General features: G+C 42.3%; 1 protein-coding gene across 6 annotated transcripts in view; it reads left to right on the top strand.

Annotated features, from left to right (window-relative positions):
* The window catches only part of myo16 (myosin XVI), a 97,329-nt gene that overhangs the window by 36,882 nt on the left and 44,608 nt on the right, over positions 1-15,839 (top strand). For all 6 annotated transcript variants that reach the window (XR_015034662.1, XM_085766180.1, XM_085766181.1 and 3 more), the window contains exons 5-11: positions 5,521-5,629; positions 7,964-8,088; positions 8,238-8,363; positions 11,689-11,764; positions 13,746-13,896; positions 14,066-14,216; positions 14,403-14,513. Coding sequence is in view for 5 of the 6 variants with exons in the window: in XM_085766180.1 (XP_085622306.1) it covers positions 5,521-5,629; positions 7,964-8,088; positions 8,238-8,363; positions 11,689-11,764; positions 13,746-13,896; positions 14,066-14,216; positions 14,403-14,513 (849 nt within the window). In the remaining variant the exon portion in view is untranslated. The remainder of the gene's footprint in view (positions 1-5,520; positions 5,630-7,963; positions 8,089-8,237; positions 8,364-11,688; positions 11,765-13,745; positions 13,897-14,065; positions 14,217-14,402; positions 14,514-15,839) is intronic.

Here is a 15,839-nt window from a genome sequence, read left to right on the forward strand (position 1 = left end):
TCTCGACAAGAGCTGCGGTTGTACTGATTAGGTCCATAACGACAGCAGGCCCAGCTGCAGGGGAGGGCATGTACATCCGGCCCAGTCACTCAGTGGGCCGGGTCTGCTCTGCTGGTGTTGATTAGACCTAGAGAGAGTTGACTGCAGCCTGGAGCTCGGTTAGAGTCGTGTGCTGCCTGGTTCTGCTGATTGGGTCCTGAGTGATTGCTGGCTTCCCGTCTGTGGGGCAGGAAAGAGGCGTTCCTGAGAGGAATGGATATGTTTGAAAAGCTGCCAGCCAAAGGGTGTGCAGAGTGAATTTGTCATCCTGCACTGACTGACTGACTGACTGACTGTGTGACTGTTGGGTTCATGTATGTGTTGCGTGTTTTCTATTTGCATGCATTTAATTTTCCTGCAAGCAAAGATTCATGCAGGCTGTCTTAGTAGAGCAGGGTGTGATATAGATATGCCAAATGCAATTTATGCGGGGAGTTACGCTCTCATGAAAGGCGATACCATGAGAGAGAGAGAGAGATTTAACACTGCTCCCAGGGAGGAAGTAACTAAATGTCTACCATTCACTACCAAGACAGACGTAGTTCCTAGTAAATGAGGTCATATTCACACTGAACTGACTCTGTTGCAAGAGTGCACGGGGTTAGAAGACAAGCGAACATTTCTAAGAAATTCAAAGAATCGGATTGAACACTGTAAAAAGTGTGAAACGATTTTTCCCAGCTTAATCCAGCAATGTCAAAACATGTCTTTCATCTTTCACAGCCCGGATGCCCTTTGATACTGTGTGCTTATTTATTTGACAGCATCCACATCTGCTTGCATGTGCGTGTGGCCTTGTGACTGCTTGTTTGGTTGTGAGTGTTTGCTTCTGAAGGGTAAGATGGAAGATTTAAAACGTCTCAATATCCAAAATAGTGCATTTTTTCTCCCTTTAGGGTAAGATAAACACATGAGTTTTTTTTACCCCTATATAATCAGCAGCAGTGAAGTTGGACTCTGAAAGAGGAGCCCTAGGCTTTTCCGGTCTACCAGGGTAAAAATAGCTTCAGTCAAGCCATATTTCCAATAGAGTTGCAATATGCCTTTTCTTCTATTCATCTATTTTGACACCCATCTCCTCCACCACATACCCTGCCAATACCCAGTCACTCTGCTGTGTTCTCAGGCTGCTTCCTTATCAGAGCAGTCAATGAGAGATCTCCCCTCTAAATACACGGTTACTGGTTTACACTTTAATGAGAAACGGAACAGTGGTCTTGCTAGAGGAGCTTGAGTGGCAGCCTTATCTTTGATTGGCACAGGAAGGAATAATGCTGTTAATATGTACTAATCTATTATGTCCTACTCCACCATCTCTTTCTCTGGTTCCCCCGCCCCTCGTCCTCTGCTTTTCTGTCCTTGATTTCCTGTCTCCAGTTCCTACACAGAGCAGCGGAGCGCTGGTTTTTGCTGACAGAGATGTTACCAAGCTTGTCATGTGGGGAAAGTGTGGGGGTTGATGAGAAGTCTGGGTGCATTGTTGCTCTGTGTCCGGATTGGCAGTAATGTTAATTCTCTTATCTCTTGCCTCCAAACAGCAGCATAGGGAGTAAGCCGTCTCTAAACTCTCTCATTCCCAACTCATTCCTAAACCTATTCCTAGCTTGAGCTCTGGTTAATGTTCACCAGTGAGACCCTGGCAGGATTAACTGGAGGTGGATTGTCACCAGGCAAATAAGAACATGACAGGGTGTGTAGTCTTTATGAGTAATTTTCCGGAAATATTACACTTGTGGTGTAATGTTTAATTGTGAAAATACACAGTGACTATCAAGAAAAACCAGACGGAGCTCTCTACCTTTTCCTACTTATTTCCATGTCCAGCACTTAACCAGACTTGGCTCATATACATGCATCATGATAGCTCAACTGAGGTTCTTGATCTCCATCTGTTACATCTTAGCTGGCACTGTATTAAATCCAGCGCCCACAAGATTCTTATCAAATCATATTTTTCTAGCGGCTCAATTATGTCTTCCTAATTTCGTTTCTTATGAATCCCGGAAAAAGTTGTGGTGAGCAGTTTGGGTTAATTACAGACGTGCCCTAATTCTGCATCAGTATCTCTCTGACTACAAGTTTCTACATTTTGACACAGCGCTGAATATATGAACTCTTAAACTTCATGAAGATAATCGCTGTCTTAAACTGCTGGCCACCACTGCACTTCACAAAAATTAAGAGGAAAATGCTTTTCTTTCTTTTTCCCCTGTCATATCGTATTTCTTCATGAGATAATAGCTTTTATTCTCTGTAATTCTGCAGGGGAAGGTGCCGCTCTGCCGCCATGTGATCAACAGGAGAGTGGCTCTGTTCCAAAGTGTTATTTCTCATCTTACAATCCAAAACCCAGTGGGGTTACAGTTACAGAATTGACCCACTTTCTGTGCTCGTAAATGATGAGTTTAAAACTTCTGAACTCTGAGTCCTTTGAAGTCTAACGATTAACTTCCAGCCCCTGGCTGCACTGAACTCCACTTCACACCAGTTGATTTTTTTTGGTATCTGCTAATAACATAGCCCTCCTTGCTCCTCTAAACAGGACAGTGGTCCATCAAATAAGTGTTGCAGACACCTGTAGTGTATGATTTATTTATTTTTTTAATTCCCAACTCAGAAAATTCTGACATCAAAAAAAAAAAAAGTTGAAATACATGTATAATCACAACATGTAAAATGTGTGAATATACTCCTGATTAGGGTTAGCACATACCAAATTCATGTCTGTTGTTGATGCACATGTTAGTATATATTTTACACTGAAACAAATCTGACTAATTTAAAGACATGGTACATGAAGTGCGTTCACTTTATGCCACATTCATCCATTATCTCGCCTCATTCAACACCCATGCACACACTCACGCACTGATGGAATAGCCATCAGTTCAGTGTCTTGCCCAGTGACCCACTCTGTCCCCTGAGCCACGAATATGTTTCCATGTATCAGCATCTGCATAATGGTCAATATGCAACAATAGCAAAGTACACAATGCAAACAAAAAAGTTTTACATTTGATTTGAAAATAGTGTAATAATAATAAACTTTGTCCAACAGACATATCAAAGCCGAGGAGACGATGTGTGCAGTGTGTGAAAATGGGTAAAACAAGTCCGTAAAACAACATGTCTTTGCCAGTTTAGAAATTATAAATAGTAGTATATACATAGGCATATATACTATATTGAATTTATAGAGATGAGATACAAAAATTGAATTCTTTGCATTGATTATATTTACCCAAGCCCAGCAGTAATTTGCACTTACTGCATGTAACAATTGCCATTATATTATAAAGCATGTGCAGCTTGGCCATAACAGATTTCCATCTCCGAGGTGGATCCATCATATTGTGGCGGAGAGCGTGTCGGGGTCAGAGGTCAACTTGTTAACTCCTTGTAGCCCGCGTGGCCGCCAGCCGGCACAGACTCGTTTATATCTGTCAGCACTTATCATGTGAGCTCAGACGCATGATTTATGTCTCTCGATCAATGGCCTACACATCATGCTTACTCCACCATAATTCGCAGGAGTCTGTTGGTCTTGGAGCTTTGTGCGGCATAAAGGAAACCTGCAGAAATCATTCCTACAGTTCCCTGTCAATCATTTACACATTTATTTAGTACATTTGTAGTTCATTTTTCACATTGTTATGTTAAACTGATTCACTCCAAGCTAATCTCACACTGTCAGTCTGTTATAGTTTGTGGAGCCTTTAAAAAAAAAAACCCCAGCCATGAGTGAAAGTGGTCAGTGGCGCAGCAGCTTCCTGACGGACAGAGCAAGATAAATCTGTCAGTCAGCTTATAACTTCATCCAGCCTGACTCCCATTGACTTTTACTGAACCTTGAAGTGAATTGTCTGGGTTAGCACACCTCTTTACAACCCCGCTATGCAGCACGCACACACACACTCACACAAAATACACAGAGGCTCCCTGACAGCAGCCATCAGGTTTATGAGGAAGTTGATTACTGTTTGGGAGCAAAGCACAAATCAAAAGTATATCGATGGAGCAGTCCAAATTTGACATTAGAAGGCAAAGGAGGGCCAGTGTGTGTGTGTGTGAGTGTGTGTGTGTGTGTGTGGTGGATGAGAGGGAACACAACATTATGCTCTCTGTGGCTTTCCTCATATCCTTTCTTGCTCTTCAAGCTGTGCTTCACATGCGATAAGGTTTCCTGTTTTTTCTCATGAATATTCACAAAGAAGAAGCTGATAGTTGTTAATGTTAATTAATTCTCTTTGTTAACCCCTAATAAACCCTCATAAGTGAGCAAAAGCAGCTCCCACTAGAGGACACAGATGGGCGCACAATGAAAGTGCAAACCTCACCAGAACAGATTTCCCGATAACTTGAATCCCCAGCATTGTGCCGCCTTTATCACTCTGTAACGGCGACGGCGTCTCTTGAATGACAAAAAAAATAAAAGTTCCCTCTGAATATCTGCATGAGAAATGAAAGGCCGGTTTCAGTGTCCAAATTTTTAAATCAGTCACACAGTCTGAGGATGTGTTGCGGTTTTGATGCTTTAGCTAGTTCGTTTTTAGAGCATGAAGGTTACCAGCTCTCATGTTGCTCTGTCAGCTGGATCCCTCCTCGCATTACCAGCCCACTTTCCACCATTTTTTCCACTTTCCCTGCCCCTTCCCTCTCTGTCGGCCAGAGGACCAGCCCATAAATCTCTTTGCCGCACTGCAACTGTGTCGTTAGAATTCTATTAGCTGTAAATATTCAATAAGGATCCTCACTTAGAGTCCCCTGTTCCTGTTATCAGGCTTGGTCCAGCTCTGATCGTTACACCGGCTTGTCTTTTATGGTTTAGTCAAACAACAAGCAGCGATTTATGGCTGGATGGTGACAATTGCCACTTGAAAGGATGTAGGTTACTTTTAGTGCCTAACCCCAAAGAGCGGGGCAATAAAAATGAGAAGGAAAACAGAGAGGTGCATGTAAGTAACTGAAATCCATTTTGCATGGCTTGTAAACAATTCTGCTTTACTTGTGAAGCTGTGCAACATTTTCACAAATAACACAGTGCAGTCGAGTTTCCCCCAAAGAGGAGCAATCAATCATAACCACACTGTGACCAACGACTGTGCTGTCGTCACAGTAACAGTCATTAAAGGAGCCCGAGGGAAGGTCTCCCGTGTTATCTCGCGCTATAACAGAAGACTGCTTTGGCAGGGTCCTTGTTGAGTAAACACACATTAATCTTGTCACACGCACACACGCTCACCCCAGTGATCCCAGGTAACGGTAACCAACGCCCTCGCTCTCCACTGCCCCACCCCCCCGGGCGGTTATTTAATGAGTTCTTTAATTCAATGTATTGTCTGTTAATGTCTCCATGGTTCTGCTCAGCAACACGCCTCTGGGAGGCCGAGATAATTGGACCCACTTTATCATTGATTCAAGTCTGATGAATGGACCGGGCTTAAACTCACTGTTTATGTGTCCTCTGCTTTTTTCTGGAAGGCGGGAGTGAACGTTATGCTGCAGGACGTCAACGGAAACATTCCTCTGGACTACGCCTCCGAGGGAACTGAAAGCAGCTACATCCTCCGAAAACATCTGGAGGAAAATGGTAAAGTTCAGCACAATTTGTATTCTTAGTTTTGTATGTTAAAGTGCATTTACAGGTCATGGGGAACGCTACTGCTCACGTGAAAAAAACATCTACATATAAATGCACATGCGACGTGCGTCAGCATCGGTTGGGTCTGAACTATACGAGTTGTAAAACCACAAAAATCTGGCAGTGCAGTGTCACCTCCTTGTCATCTTTAATTTTGGGTAGCGGCTTGAGGCTACAGCTGCCACTACCAGCACACCAAATCCTTTTTGACAAGGAGGAAGAAAGAATGAAATAAAAAAGACAATATTTCTGTTTCTGCTCCATTGAGTTTGACACTGTTGTAGAAGTGCCGCACTAAATTAGTGCACTACTCTTTCAACAGTGTGGTTCAGTGAAATGTGTTGGTCCATTTCCATGTTGGCACACTCCTTTCAGACAGAATGAACTAATGTGCAATGAGAAAAAGTAAATATTTCATTCCCTTCATTTTCAGAAGGCACTAAAAATGGTTAATATTTCATACCTTCAGTTAACAGGGAGATGTTCTGTGTGGATGTACAGCATGAAGGTGAAGTACGCCAACAGGCCTAATGACGGTGGATTGCAAATCGGGCTCTTGTCTCCCACAGAGAAAAGAGAAGGTCAACAGAGAAGCTGTGAATAAGCGAGATAAAGGCACATGATGGTTTGGGGGCACGCAGAGACCGAAGTAGAAAAAAGCACATACTGTAGATAGAATAGCAGAGGGGGAGCAGGGAGCAGCAGCAGAGAAACACACAGACGCATGGAGGACGGGTAGCAGAAATCATGCTGACGAAGCTAGACAGAAACAGATATAGACAATGATGGAGGGTCTTCCCTCATCAATCTCTCAGCAGCCACACATGAGCCTGTGCAGGGATCACATGACAAACGCAAGTGTCTGACTGCAGACGGCGGCTACTCATCACAGCTCAGACCACCCTACACACACACACACACACACACACACACACACACACACACACACACACACAGAGGTCTCACTCCTCGACTCCCCAGCCACAGAGAGACCTCTCCCTGCCTCTGTCTGCCCAGCCCCTGTGGTGATCTCTCTACTCCTGCCTACCTTCAGCTCCCTTGATACCAACCCCCCCATTGTGTTGGGCTTTGCCACCATGAAACCCACTCTTACTCACGCAGCCTCACTCAGCCTCTGTTGCTATAGCAACTTGGTTGCATGCTCTCTTTCCCCATCAAGTTTGTGTGGTTGTGGGTAAGACAGACTGTCCATGTGTCTCTGCATCAGGGATGAAGGAGGAGAAGGAGTTTTTTTTGTGCTTCAGTACATATTCTGTTTTTAGTTTTCATTGTCCTGGCTGAGCTGCTGGTGCTCGATGTAATACTGGAGTATCGGCACTTTGGAGAACAAGTTTTCTCCTCTGTTGTGGTGATGTCACGATGAGCATGTCTTAGATACCTATAGAGCTTGGGGGCTGCCATGTGTTTGCAGAGACAAACACATTGATTAGCTGATAGAACCAGTCTATTTGGAAAAGTCTCATTAGTAAGTGCCCTGGAGCTTATCCGAGAGAAATATAGATTGATTGGTAATCAATGTATGCTATTAATGCAACCGAAGTCAGGTCAGTTGCTTGAACGAGATTATGGAACAGGCAGTGCATCGATCTTCATAGTTTGCGATGCCCTTGTAGACCCCTGTATGTCTGCGTCGGCCCAGGAGACAAACTACAGTGGCCTTGAATCATTCAGGTCAGGGACCAGAGCCGAGCATGAGAACACCATAAACATCTGATCTGAAGTGTCATTAGCTTCTGGGGCGCCTCAGACCACGAAGTTCATGTGGCAGGGCCTGGTTTTTAGCACAAAGTGTGTTCCAGTTTGCCATCAGTTTGTGCTTGTTCTCACTGTCGGTGACATGTACGCAGGCAGCATCCGTCACTGTCATAAAACACCACACTTAATTCTAACCAAACCTATTTAACTTATTTACCTACCACAAAAACTCAGAAGTCTTAAAATGCAAAAAAGTCAGGACCCTGTACTTAATATAATTCATTCCTATATATTGCAGAAGTGACCAAACTAGTAAGTTTGCTTTAAATTGTTGAATCCCAAGTGTGAGACTTAAAGAGATAGTTGGACATTTTGGTGGTGTTTTTGTATTTATGCTGCTCTTCAGTAAGAGGATTGACACCAGGAAGCCACTGGTTAATGAGACATATTGTGTTGATCACTGGAAGTATAGTCTGATTTTTACCAAAAGAATTTCATTAAATGTCAAACTTGCATGACAGTTGCATACTGTATTATTAATGTGCTCCTCGTGTTTGTGTTTTCTAGGTGTCGATGTGTCGTCTATGCATGCCATGAAGACACAGAGACCCAGCACCATGTTGTCTGATGTTAGACAGCTCGTAGCCACGGGCGTGAACCTCAGCCAACCCAATGATGACGGGGTCACTCTGGTGAGTAAGGTCGCAGCCAGGTGTGACCTTTTTCTTCCTTTCTATCGATAGTTTGTTATCTTTCTTCTACTCAGTCTGAATCAGGTTTTGGAGCTCTTTATTTCTGCTGCCATAACTTCTCTTTCTTACTTCTCTTTCTCTCTGTGTAGCTGCACATAGCCTGTGCAAGTGGTTACAGAGAGGTGGTGTCTGTGTTGCTGGAGAACAGAGTGGACCCACATCCTGCAGACAACAACTTCTGGACCCCTCTCCACCTGGCCGCTAAATACGGACAGGTAATTCACAGCAGCACAACAAAATGTCAGAACATGTTTGACATTAATGAAGTCGTCCCCCACTTTCAACTCATCCAGCTCCATTGATCCCTTGTGATTGCAGTCATTAATGAAATAATGAGGAAATTATTGATGGATTGTCCCTCTGAGCAACTTGCCTCCAGTTGCCCTGTAAAACCTCTGATAAACTGCTCTTTTTGGGCCTATTGATCAGAAACAGTCAAAGTGCCGGGACTGCATATATGCATTTGTTAACACTATTTCAGATGAGCAGTTTTAATGGTTTTTCTTAGAGGAGAGGAGATTGATTCACAGATGGGGCAGAGGTGAGTTGTTGAAACGATGGGATCTGGTGGTTTGGAAGTGGTCCAACTATGAAAGACGGGAGGTGATCACATTCAGATCTTGCTGACCCAACTAGATATTTAATTACATTTCTCGGCTGTGTGCCAGGCCACAGAGAAATATATTCATTTGGTATTTAGAATCCCTCTCTACTTTGGTTCATCTATCTACACGCCATTTTTCACCCCACTGGAGTGTCTTTTTTAAAAATTCTCTCTGTAGTAGTCTGACATCCTTTCTCCTTATCATTCATACAGATGTATTGACCTCGTTCTGTTCCTTACGTTTCACACAATTCTTTCATTAGCTGATCAGATGATAGTTAATCAGTAGAACAAAATGTACACTCATCCACTCAGCACTCCTCCAATAACTTCCTTGTGTGTCCTTGCTTTTCAGACTTTGTGCATATGCAATTACTCTGTGTACTTGTGTGTATGTCTGTGTGTGTGTGTGTGTAGATATGTAAGTGCATCTGACTTAGGAGTGGCAGTCTACAGGATTGGAGAATCGATTAGGTTTCCCTCACTGTGTGCTAAATCACCACAGCCATCAGCTCTTTACTGGTGCCAGTGCTTTGCCTCCTGCATACCAACTACTCCCTGAGCCGTCTCAGTGCTCACCCCCTGCCACCTTCACCTTGTAGACACTGACACATCCAGTAATGCTGGACATTATGGGTTCAGGATGTGTGCATGTATTCAGCTGAGTAAATCACTGCCCCCACCAATTTAAATGCTGAAGCAAACCATTGCTTTAAAACACTGAGTGGTGACTGTAATTCTAGCTGGTATGTTGAACCCAAAGACCCCCTCTGCTGCGGTGTGAAGTACATACTGGACCGACCCTTTAAGAAGATGTATGAACCTATTACTGCAGCTAATTAAGCTTCCCTCTCTCTTGGCCTTGAGATAAGTTAGGCCCTGACACTTGGCTTCTTTTGTTTGAGTAGGAGGTTTTGAAGTTATGCTCTCTTGAGGATTTTTTTTTAAATAGTCCTGTGTTGGATTTCCAAAAGAAAGAAAAAGACAGGCTGTTGATTGGATTGGATTAATTCTGTATGTTTTATAGGGAGGGCACACATGAAAGTTGTGGTAATAGAGGAACCCAAACATTTATATACAAAGCACTTTAATGTTAATCTCAGGATCAATTTTCACATCTGACAAATATTGTTAAATCAAAGCAAGATAGCTGACTATATATCAGTTTTTGGTTCTTTGGTTAGTTGAGATTAATTTGACCCTGCTGATCCCCATGTACTCATGCCCTTTTTCTGGTACTCCCATTAACTTTGACCCATTGAGGAGTTGAGATCTTGTGGTGCCACTGACGTGGTGTCAGTATTTATAGGGTGTTAGTGCAGCTGACAGGGTTTGTGGGCAGTAGAGATGCTGCAGACTTATAAGTCATCAGCTGTTGGCATGGATCACAGCCAGTCTGCTGAATGTACTCTCCTCCTTAATGCAGATGATGTCGTATCACTCAGCTGTAGCACAAAGAAGTCCAGTGACGGTGACGTACAGAAATGTATGTTGGTATGTTAGACCATAGGAGAAAATAATAATAATACATTTTATTTATAGAGCACTTTTCAGGGAACTCAAAGTCACTTTACAGACGATAAAAACAGCAGATAATACAAGTACAGTAAAATAGAAAAAATGGAAAACTCATTACAACATAGAAAACATTTGAATACAGATTAAAACAAATACGACTATATATCAAGAAGTACTACATGTTAAAAGTACAGCGGAAATGGTTGAAATGAGTGCAGAAGGGAGTTATCCTGCCTTTTAAGTGGCAGGACTGTTCAGTCATATGTTTTGATGCAATAAACTGAGAATCAGTATTTTTATCCTTAGCTTGTGGTTAATTGCATCATCTAGTAACTTGGTAACAGGTAAAGCATAATCATATAGGTATTTGCTCCTTGATATACTATATACACCGGTAACTGCAAAAAACAAAAATGTAAATACATTTGATTGATTTGATTTGATTTGTTCTGATATATAACCATGGAAATCACCATACAGTCAGAGGCAAGTATTACCATATAAGTGATTGACAGTGTAAAAGCTCTTTAAGCAGTGCTTTGTTGCAGTGAAGCTAAATATAACAGTCTGAAAACTTTATTATTTTCTTCAAATATTTTCCTAGAATTACCTCTATGTAGGTTTTTGTGTTCAGTTATAAGCCATAGTCATTTCATTTGCATTTTGAAATGGTGTATTTATATTCGTTAATCTGCTGAGGCAGCGTCTTTGTCATGTCATCTTGCCTACATTACCAAGAAATAATGAAGAAGATGCTCCTCTATTATCCATAAATTGAGTCACACTTCACATACATCCACAAACTGATCACGAATCAGTATTCAGAGACCAGATAGTGCTTCACAGTCCTTGGATTCAATGCAGCTGCGCATCGAGTCCAAGAGGGATGGTGAAAGAGACAAGTATAAAGGGCCAGAAAATGAAATGAAGGAGCAATGAGAGGGAACGGGGAACAAGTCAGATTGTGGCCTGTGTGAGCAGAGTTTAAAGAGAAAACAGAGACAGAACAATAGAAGACAGAAGTGACAGCCATCACATGTCACGCTGCGTAGAAATGAGGGTGGATAACTACAGGGTTCTTCTGCTGTGACATGTGACGGAAGATGGGCTCATTATTAAAGGATCTCCTCAGTCTGGGGCAACACTTGTATAGACCTGTCATATGTGTGACATACACTGCATATATCATCTGCTCGCTGTTTCAATGCTATGCCTGTGTCAAAGTATGTCCTAAATTTACATATCTACATCTGCACTGTAGCGATACATCCATATATGGCCTTTCACTGCAACAGCTGCAAAAAAATGTACCGTGTTGGTGGTTTGAGAGAAGATGCAGTTAATAGTGCCCGAGAAATGTTTGAATCTTTCTAGGATCAAATTAAAACAGATGCGGATGCTTCTCCCATCTCTTACAGACAAGCATCGTTAGCCAGCTCCTGAGACGTGGGGCAAACCCAACTCTGTTGAACTGCAACCAAGACAAACCCTCAGGTAACACACTTCTGCATTCACACAGATATACACATGTGCACGTACACACACACACAAACACACACACACACAAATATTGCAGTGAGACTGAGAGATTTAGCAAGCGGGAGGTAATGAAGCAAAGAGGCAGGGAAATGGATTTTGACTTATTCAGCTGAGGTTTTTCAAATGCATTAATAATCACTATGATGATATGGTTGCACAAGCACACACACACACACACACACACATTGTACACAGTGAATAAAGCTTCCTCATAATCAGTCTCTGGTGAAAATATCTGTGCACATCCAAGTGTATCTGCAAGAGAGAGAAGTCATTCTGAAACATTAACGCCTCACTCTTGTCTGTACACGCACATGTGCACCGATTAAAATTGGACATTAGCAGTAGTTTTAAGTGGATGGTGGGATGAGTTTGCTACTGGGCATTGGTAGCATCTTAGCTAAGAGTGTGTGTTGTATTTTTTAAGGATAAAAACATAAAAGATCAACGGATCAGGTCTAAATCAAGACAGTTTGATCCAACTCAGCGTGGTGGCAGATTTGTTTAGAGATTCCTGTTTTGACTGGTTGGTGCCAGATATCGGGAAAAACTTATTTAAGTAAAGAGTTCCAAATAGCAAATTGATATAGCTACCATTTGAAAAAAGATTTGCACTAATGGGATGATCTCTTTAATTTAATTTAAATATCTTTAATTTGTGTTTATAGGACCTTGTTACATAAGTCTGTCTAGTAGTAGTCTTGCAGAGCTGTGTTTTACCAGAAAAACTAGATTCAGTTAACAGTCGTCTTAAACAGGAGGCTTAGACACAATTTAGGAAATTCTAGTGGGGGTACGAATCGCTAATTTCAACCTTCCAGGACAAATATTGCGGGCCATCATTGGAGCTTTAAATTCCTGGCTTCGCATATGTGGTATTCTTCTGAAAATGATCATCTATCCTTCGCTTCTCAGTAAAATTCTCGGTCTCACCGCGGGTGTGTGAGTGTAAATTAACATATTTCTATTAAATTCAGTTATATTAATGTTGGAATGTAACAACACCCTTTATTGGCTGATGATCCAGATCAATCTTCCAAATTTCCTTCCCACACACACAGCGGAGACACAGCAGGGGTACGTCTCGCCACATCTCCAACCTTAACAGAACCGTACTAAAGCTGCCCCCTTTTAGAGTCAGGCTGCTGTATTAATGTAGTGTCATTGTAAATGTTTGCAGAGTCTCTTGTGTGATAGTGATGAAATGTGTCATAGACAGGGATCTACCGAGAACATCATAGCTGCCTCGAACCATTTACTCCCGTGTCTTCATCTCATCACCGACTGCCTCACTCCGGCCTCAATCAATAGCTCCTTCTGGCATGTGAGCTCAGAAAAGATGTGAGAGACGAGACGCCCTTAGAGACTAAAACAACCCCCCTCTTTTTTTTCTTTTTTTTACTTGAATCCCCCACCACCCCACCCCACCCTTCTGCAGCAACATGACGAAACAAAGACAGAGCAAGAGATGGGAGTCTGGGGGATCGTTAGTCACATAGAAATGAAAATACAGGATGAAGCCATTCCCCTCTCTTGTGACCTGTTAGACCTCATTACAGACGGGGGGGAACTTAACTCCCCTTCTTTTTAAGCACAGTTGGATCGATCCACAGCGGGGCTCACATTCTGCAGTGCAGGCTCATTGACAGGGATTTTCAAGAGGGGTTGACAGTGCAATGATGAGAGAACAGAGAGGTTGTCGCACAGCAGAATGTTTTGCTCTTGTGCTAACAGTGTTTCCACATCCTCAGTGTCTTTTCACCAACGTCTTTGTAGTGTTTGTAAGTTTCAGAAAACAATGAGAAAATCCTTTTTTGGAGCTTACAAATTTGACATATAAAGGTTTTAGTCAAATCTAATTAAAGTAGTCTCTGTGAAATATAAATTATTTCTAATCTGTACACTGACTGGCCCGTCTTGTGTGTCCTGTCACCAGACATTGCTGCAACAGAGCCCATAGCCGAGATGCTTCTGAGTGCAGAGGAGAGCTGGCTGCAGAGACTGAAGGACCCCTCTGCTCCTCTGCCAACTACAGACCAACGCTATGATGGCGGATCACATGACGTCACCTTGCCTGTGAAGAACTTGTGGGTCAACTGTTTTATAAGCACAAATGTTGTTTAATATTTACCACATAGATTGTAAATCATTTTATTTTTTTCTCTTTCTCTGCCATCCACCCCTTTGCCACAAAAATACATCTCACCTGGCTTTGTTCTTTCTAACTCCATGATTCCCTATCTACACTATATATAGGAACCCATTGCAGCTCCCGATCTCTAAGCGGGACAGTCTGCTGGAGAAATGTGCCATGTTCAGAGAGGCAGGTGGAGCACTGAGCGGACAGCCCTCCCAGGACAATTGTTTAGATGGTCCCTTTAGCTCTGGAGCCGGCAAACTAGAGCAGGTACCTCATCCTCTTACAGTTCCTGCCACACAGTAACATAGAGAGGACACAGATCATTTTTAAAAACCCCAGAAAATAGCTAAGATTTCCCATTTTACATTTGTTACATTTTTGTTGCTAAATCATTGTTTTTGTCAGCTCATCATCACATGTCAATTTGTCACTGTTGCGCTGCTTTTTCTTCAGGTCAAGCTGATGCCTCCGGCCCCTAATGATGACCTGGCCTCCCTCAGTGAGCTGACCGACAGCAGCCTGCTCTATGAGATGCAGAAGCGCTTTGGCAATGACCAAATCTATGTAAGACTCCACTGTCCTTGCACCACTAACCAAGGAATATCACATTAAACATACATTAGAGCAGTGAGCACACACAGAGAAGACAGAGAAATGCAAATATATGATATTTTTCCCTCTTGGGCATAACTGGGCCACTGTAGTTGTTTTATTTGTAATGTTGTGTTGTGTTGTGTTGTGTATGGGGATTTCAGGATGTGATGTTTAGATCACATCTCGCATACTCTATACCCATGAGCTCTGAGGCTGAGGTTTTCCTGCGGCATATGTGTATATATATTTATGCAGATGTGCATGTATAGATACATCACACACAGTGAATTTTACACACTGTGTCTCCTCAAGCTCTAAAATCTTTTTCATAATACTATTCATACATATGACTTGTGTTACAGCTGTGATACAGTGACAGGCAGTGGATAGTTATTGAGGGTCACTTCCTGACCTTTATAGACCAGTCTGTTTAGGGGGTTTGACAAGGATCCATTCTAGGACTTGTCTTATTCACCATCTATATCAATGACATTACACCCACAATAACAAACTGTAACACCCATCTTTATGCTGATGACACAACTCTCTACTGCATTTCTAATACCCCACACTCTGCCATTGACACCCTCCAGCAAGCCTTTGGCAAACTCCAGCGTTCTCTCTTTAATCTGAAATTAATTCCCAATGCGGATAAAACCAAGTACATGATCTTCCCAAGAGCCAGAAATATGGCACACGATGGGTTACATGTCACTACAGGGTCACAGAATACAAACATTTATCTAACCTCAATCTAACCTCGCAGTTAGATTAAAACAAAGAATCGGATACTTGTATACAGGAACAAACAAATCAGACTTTCCGCTGCCCTACAGGAAACGGATCATCAAGGCTGTATTCATGTTTTGGACTATGGTTACATCATCTACAAACATGCATCTGCAGAAAGTGGGTTGGGCACCCTCATCTATCAGGAGAGAGTGAGAGACATCTACTATTACCCTTTTCTTTCCAAAGTTTTAACAGGAAACATGCCACCATACCTCAGTAATTTATTAAACTGGCCACTCCAAAACTACCCAACCTGTTACAGCGATTATCTAACACCCCATGTTCCAAATTCAGTCAATCTGCTTTTAGTTTCTCTGCCGCACACACCTGGAACAATTCACAACTGACTCAATCAATACATTTGTTACCTTGGGCCAGTTAAAAATATTATCATAAATACCCGTTCTTTTGAAATCAACTGTGTTTAATGATGATTGTTAATTTGTTATTGGAATGAGCTTATGTGTGATAGTACTTCATGTCTTCCAATTCTACTCTGTGTTC

Source organism: Trachurus japonicus, chromosome 21 (assembly GCF_045865225.1).
Source record: "Trachurus japonicus isolate A0001 chromosome 21, Traja_1.0".
NCBI classification, from domain to species: domain Eukaryota; kingdom Metazoa; phylum Chordata; class Actinopteri; order Carangiformes; family Carangidae; genus Trachurus; species Trachurus japonicus.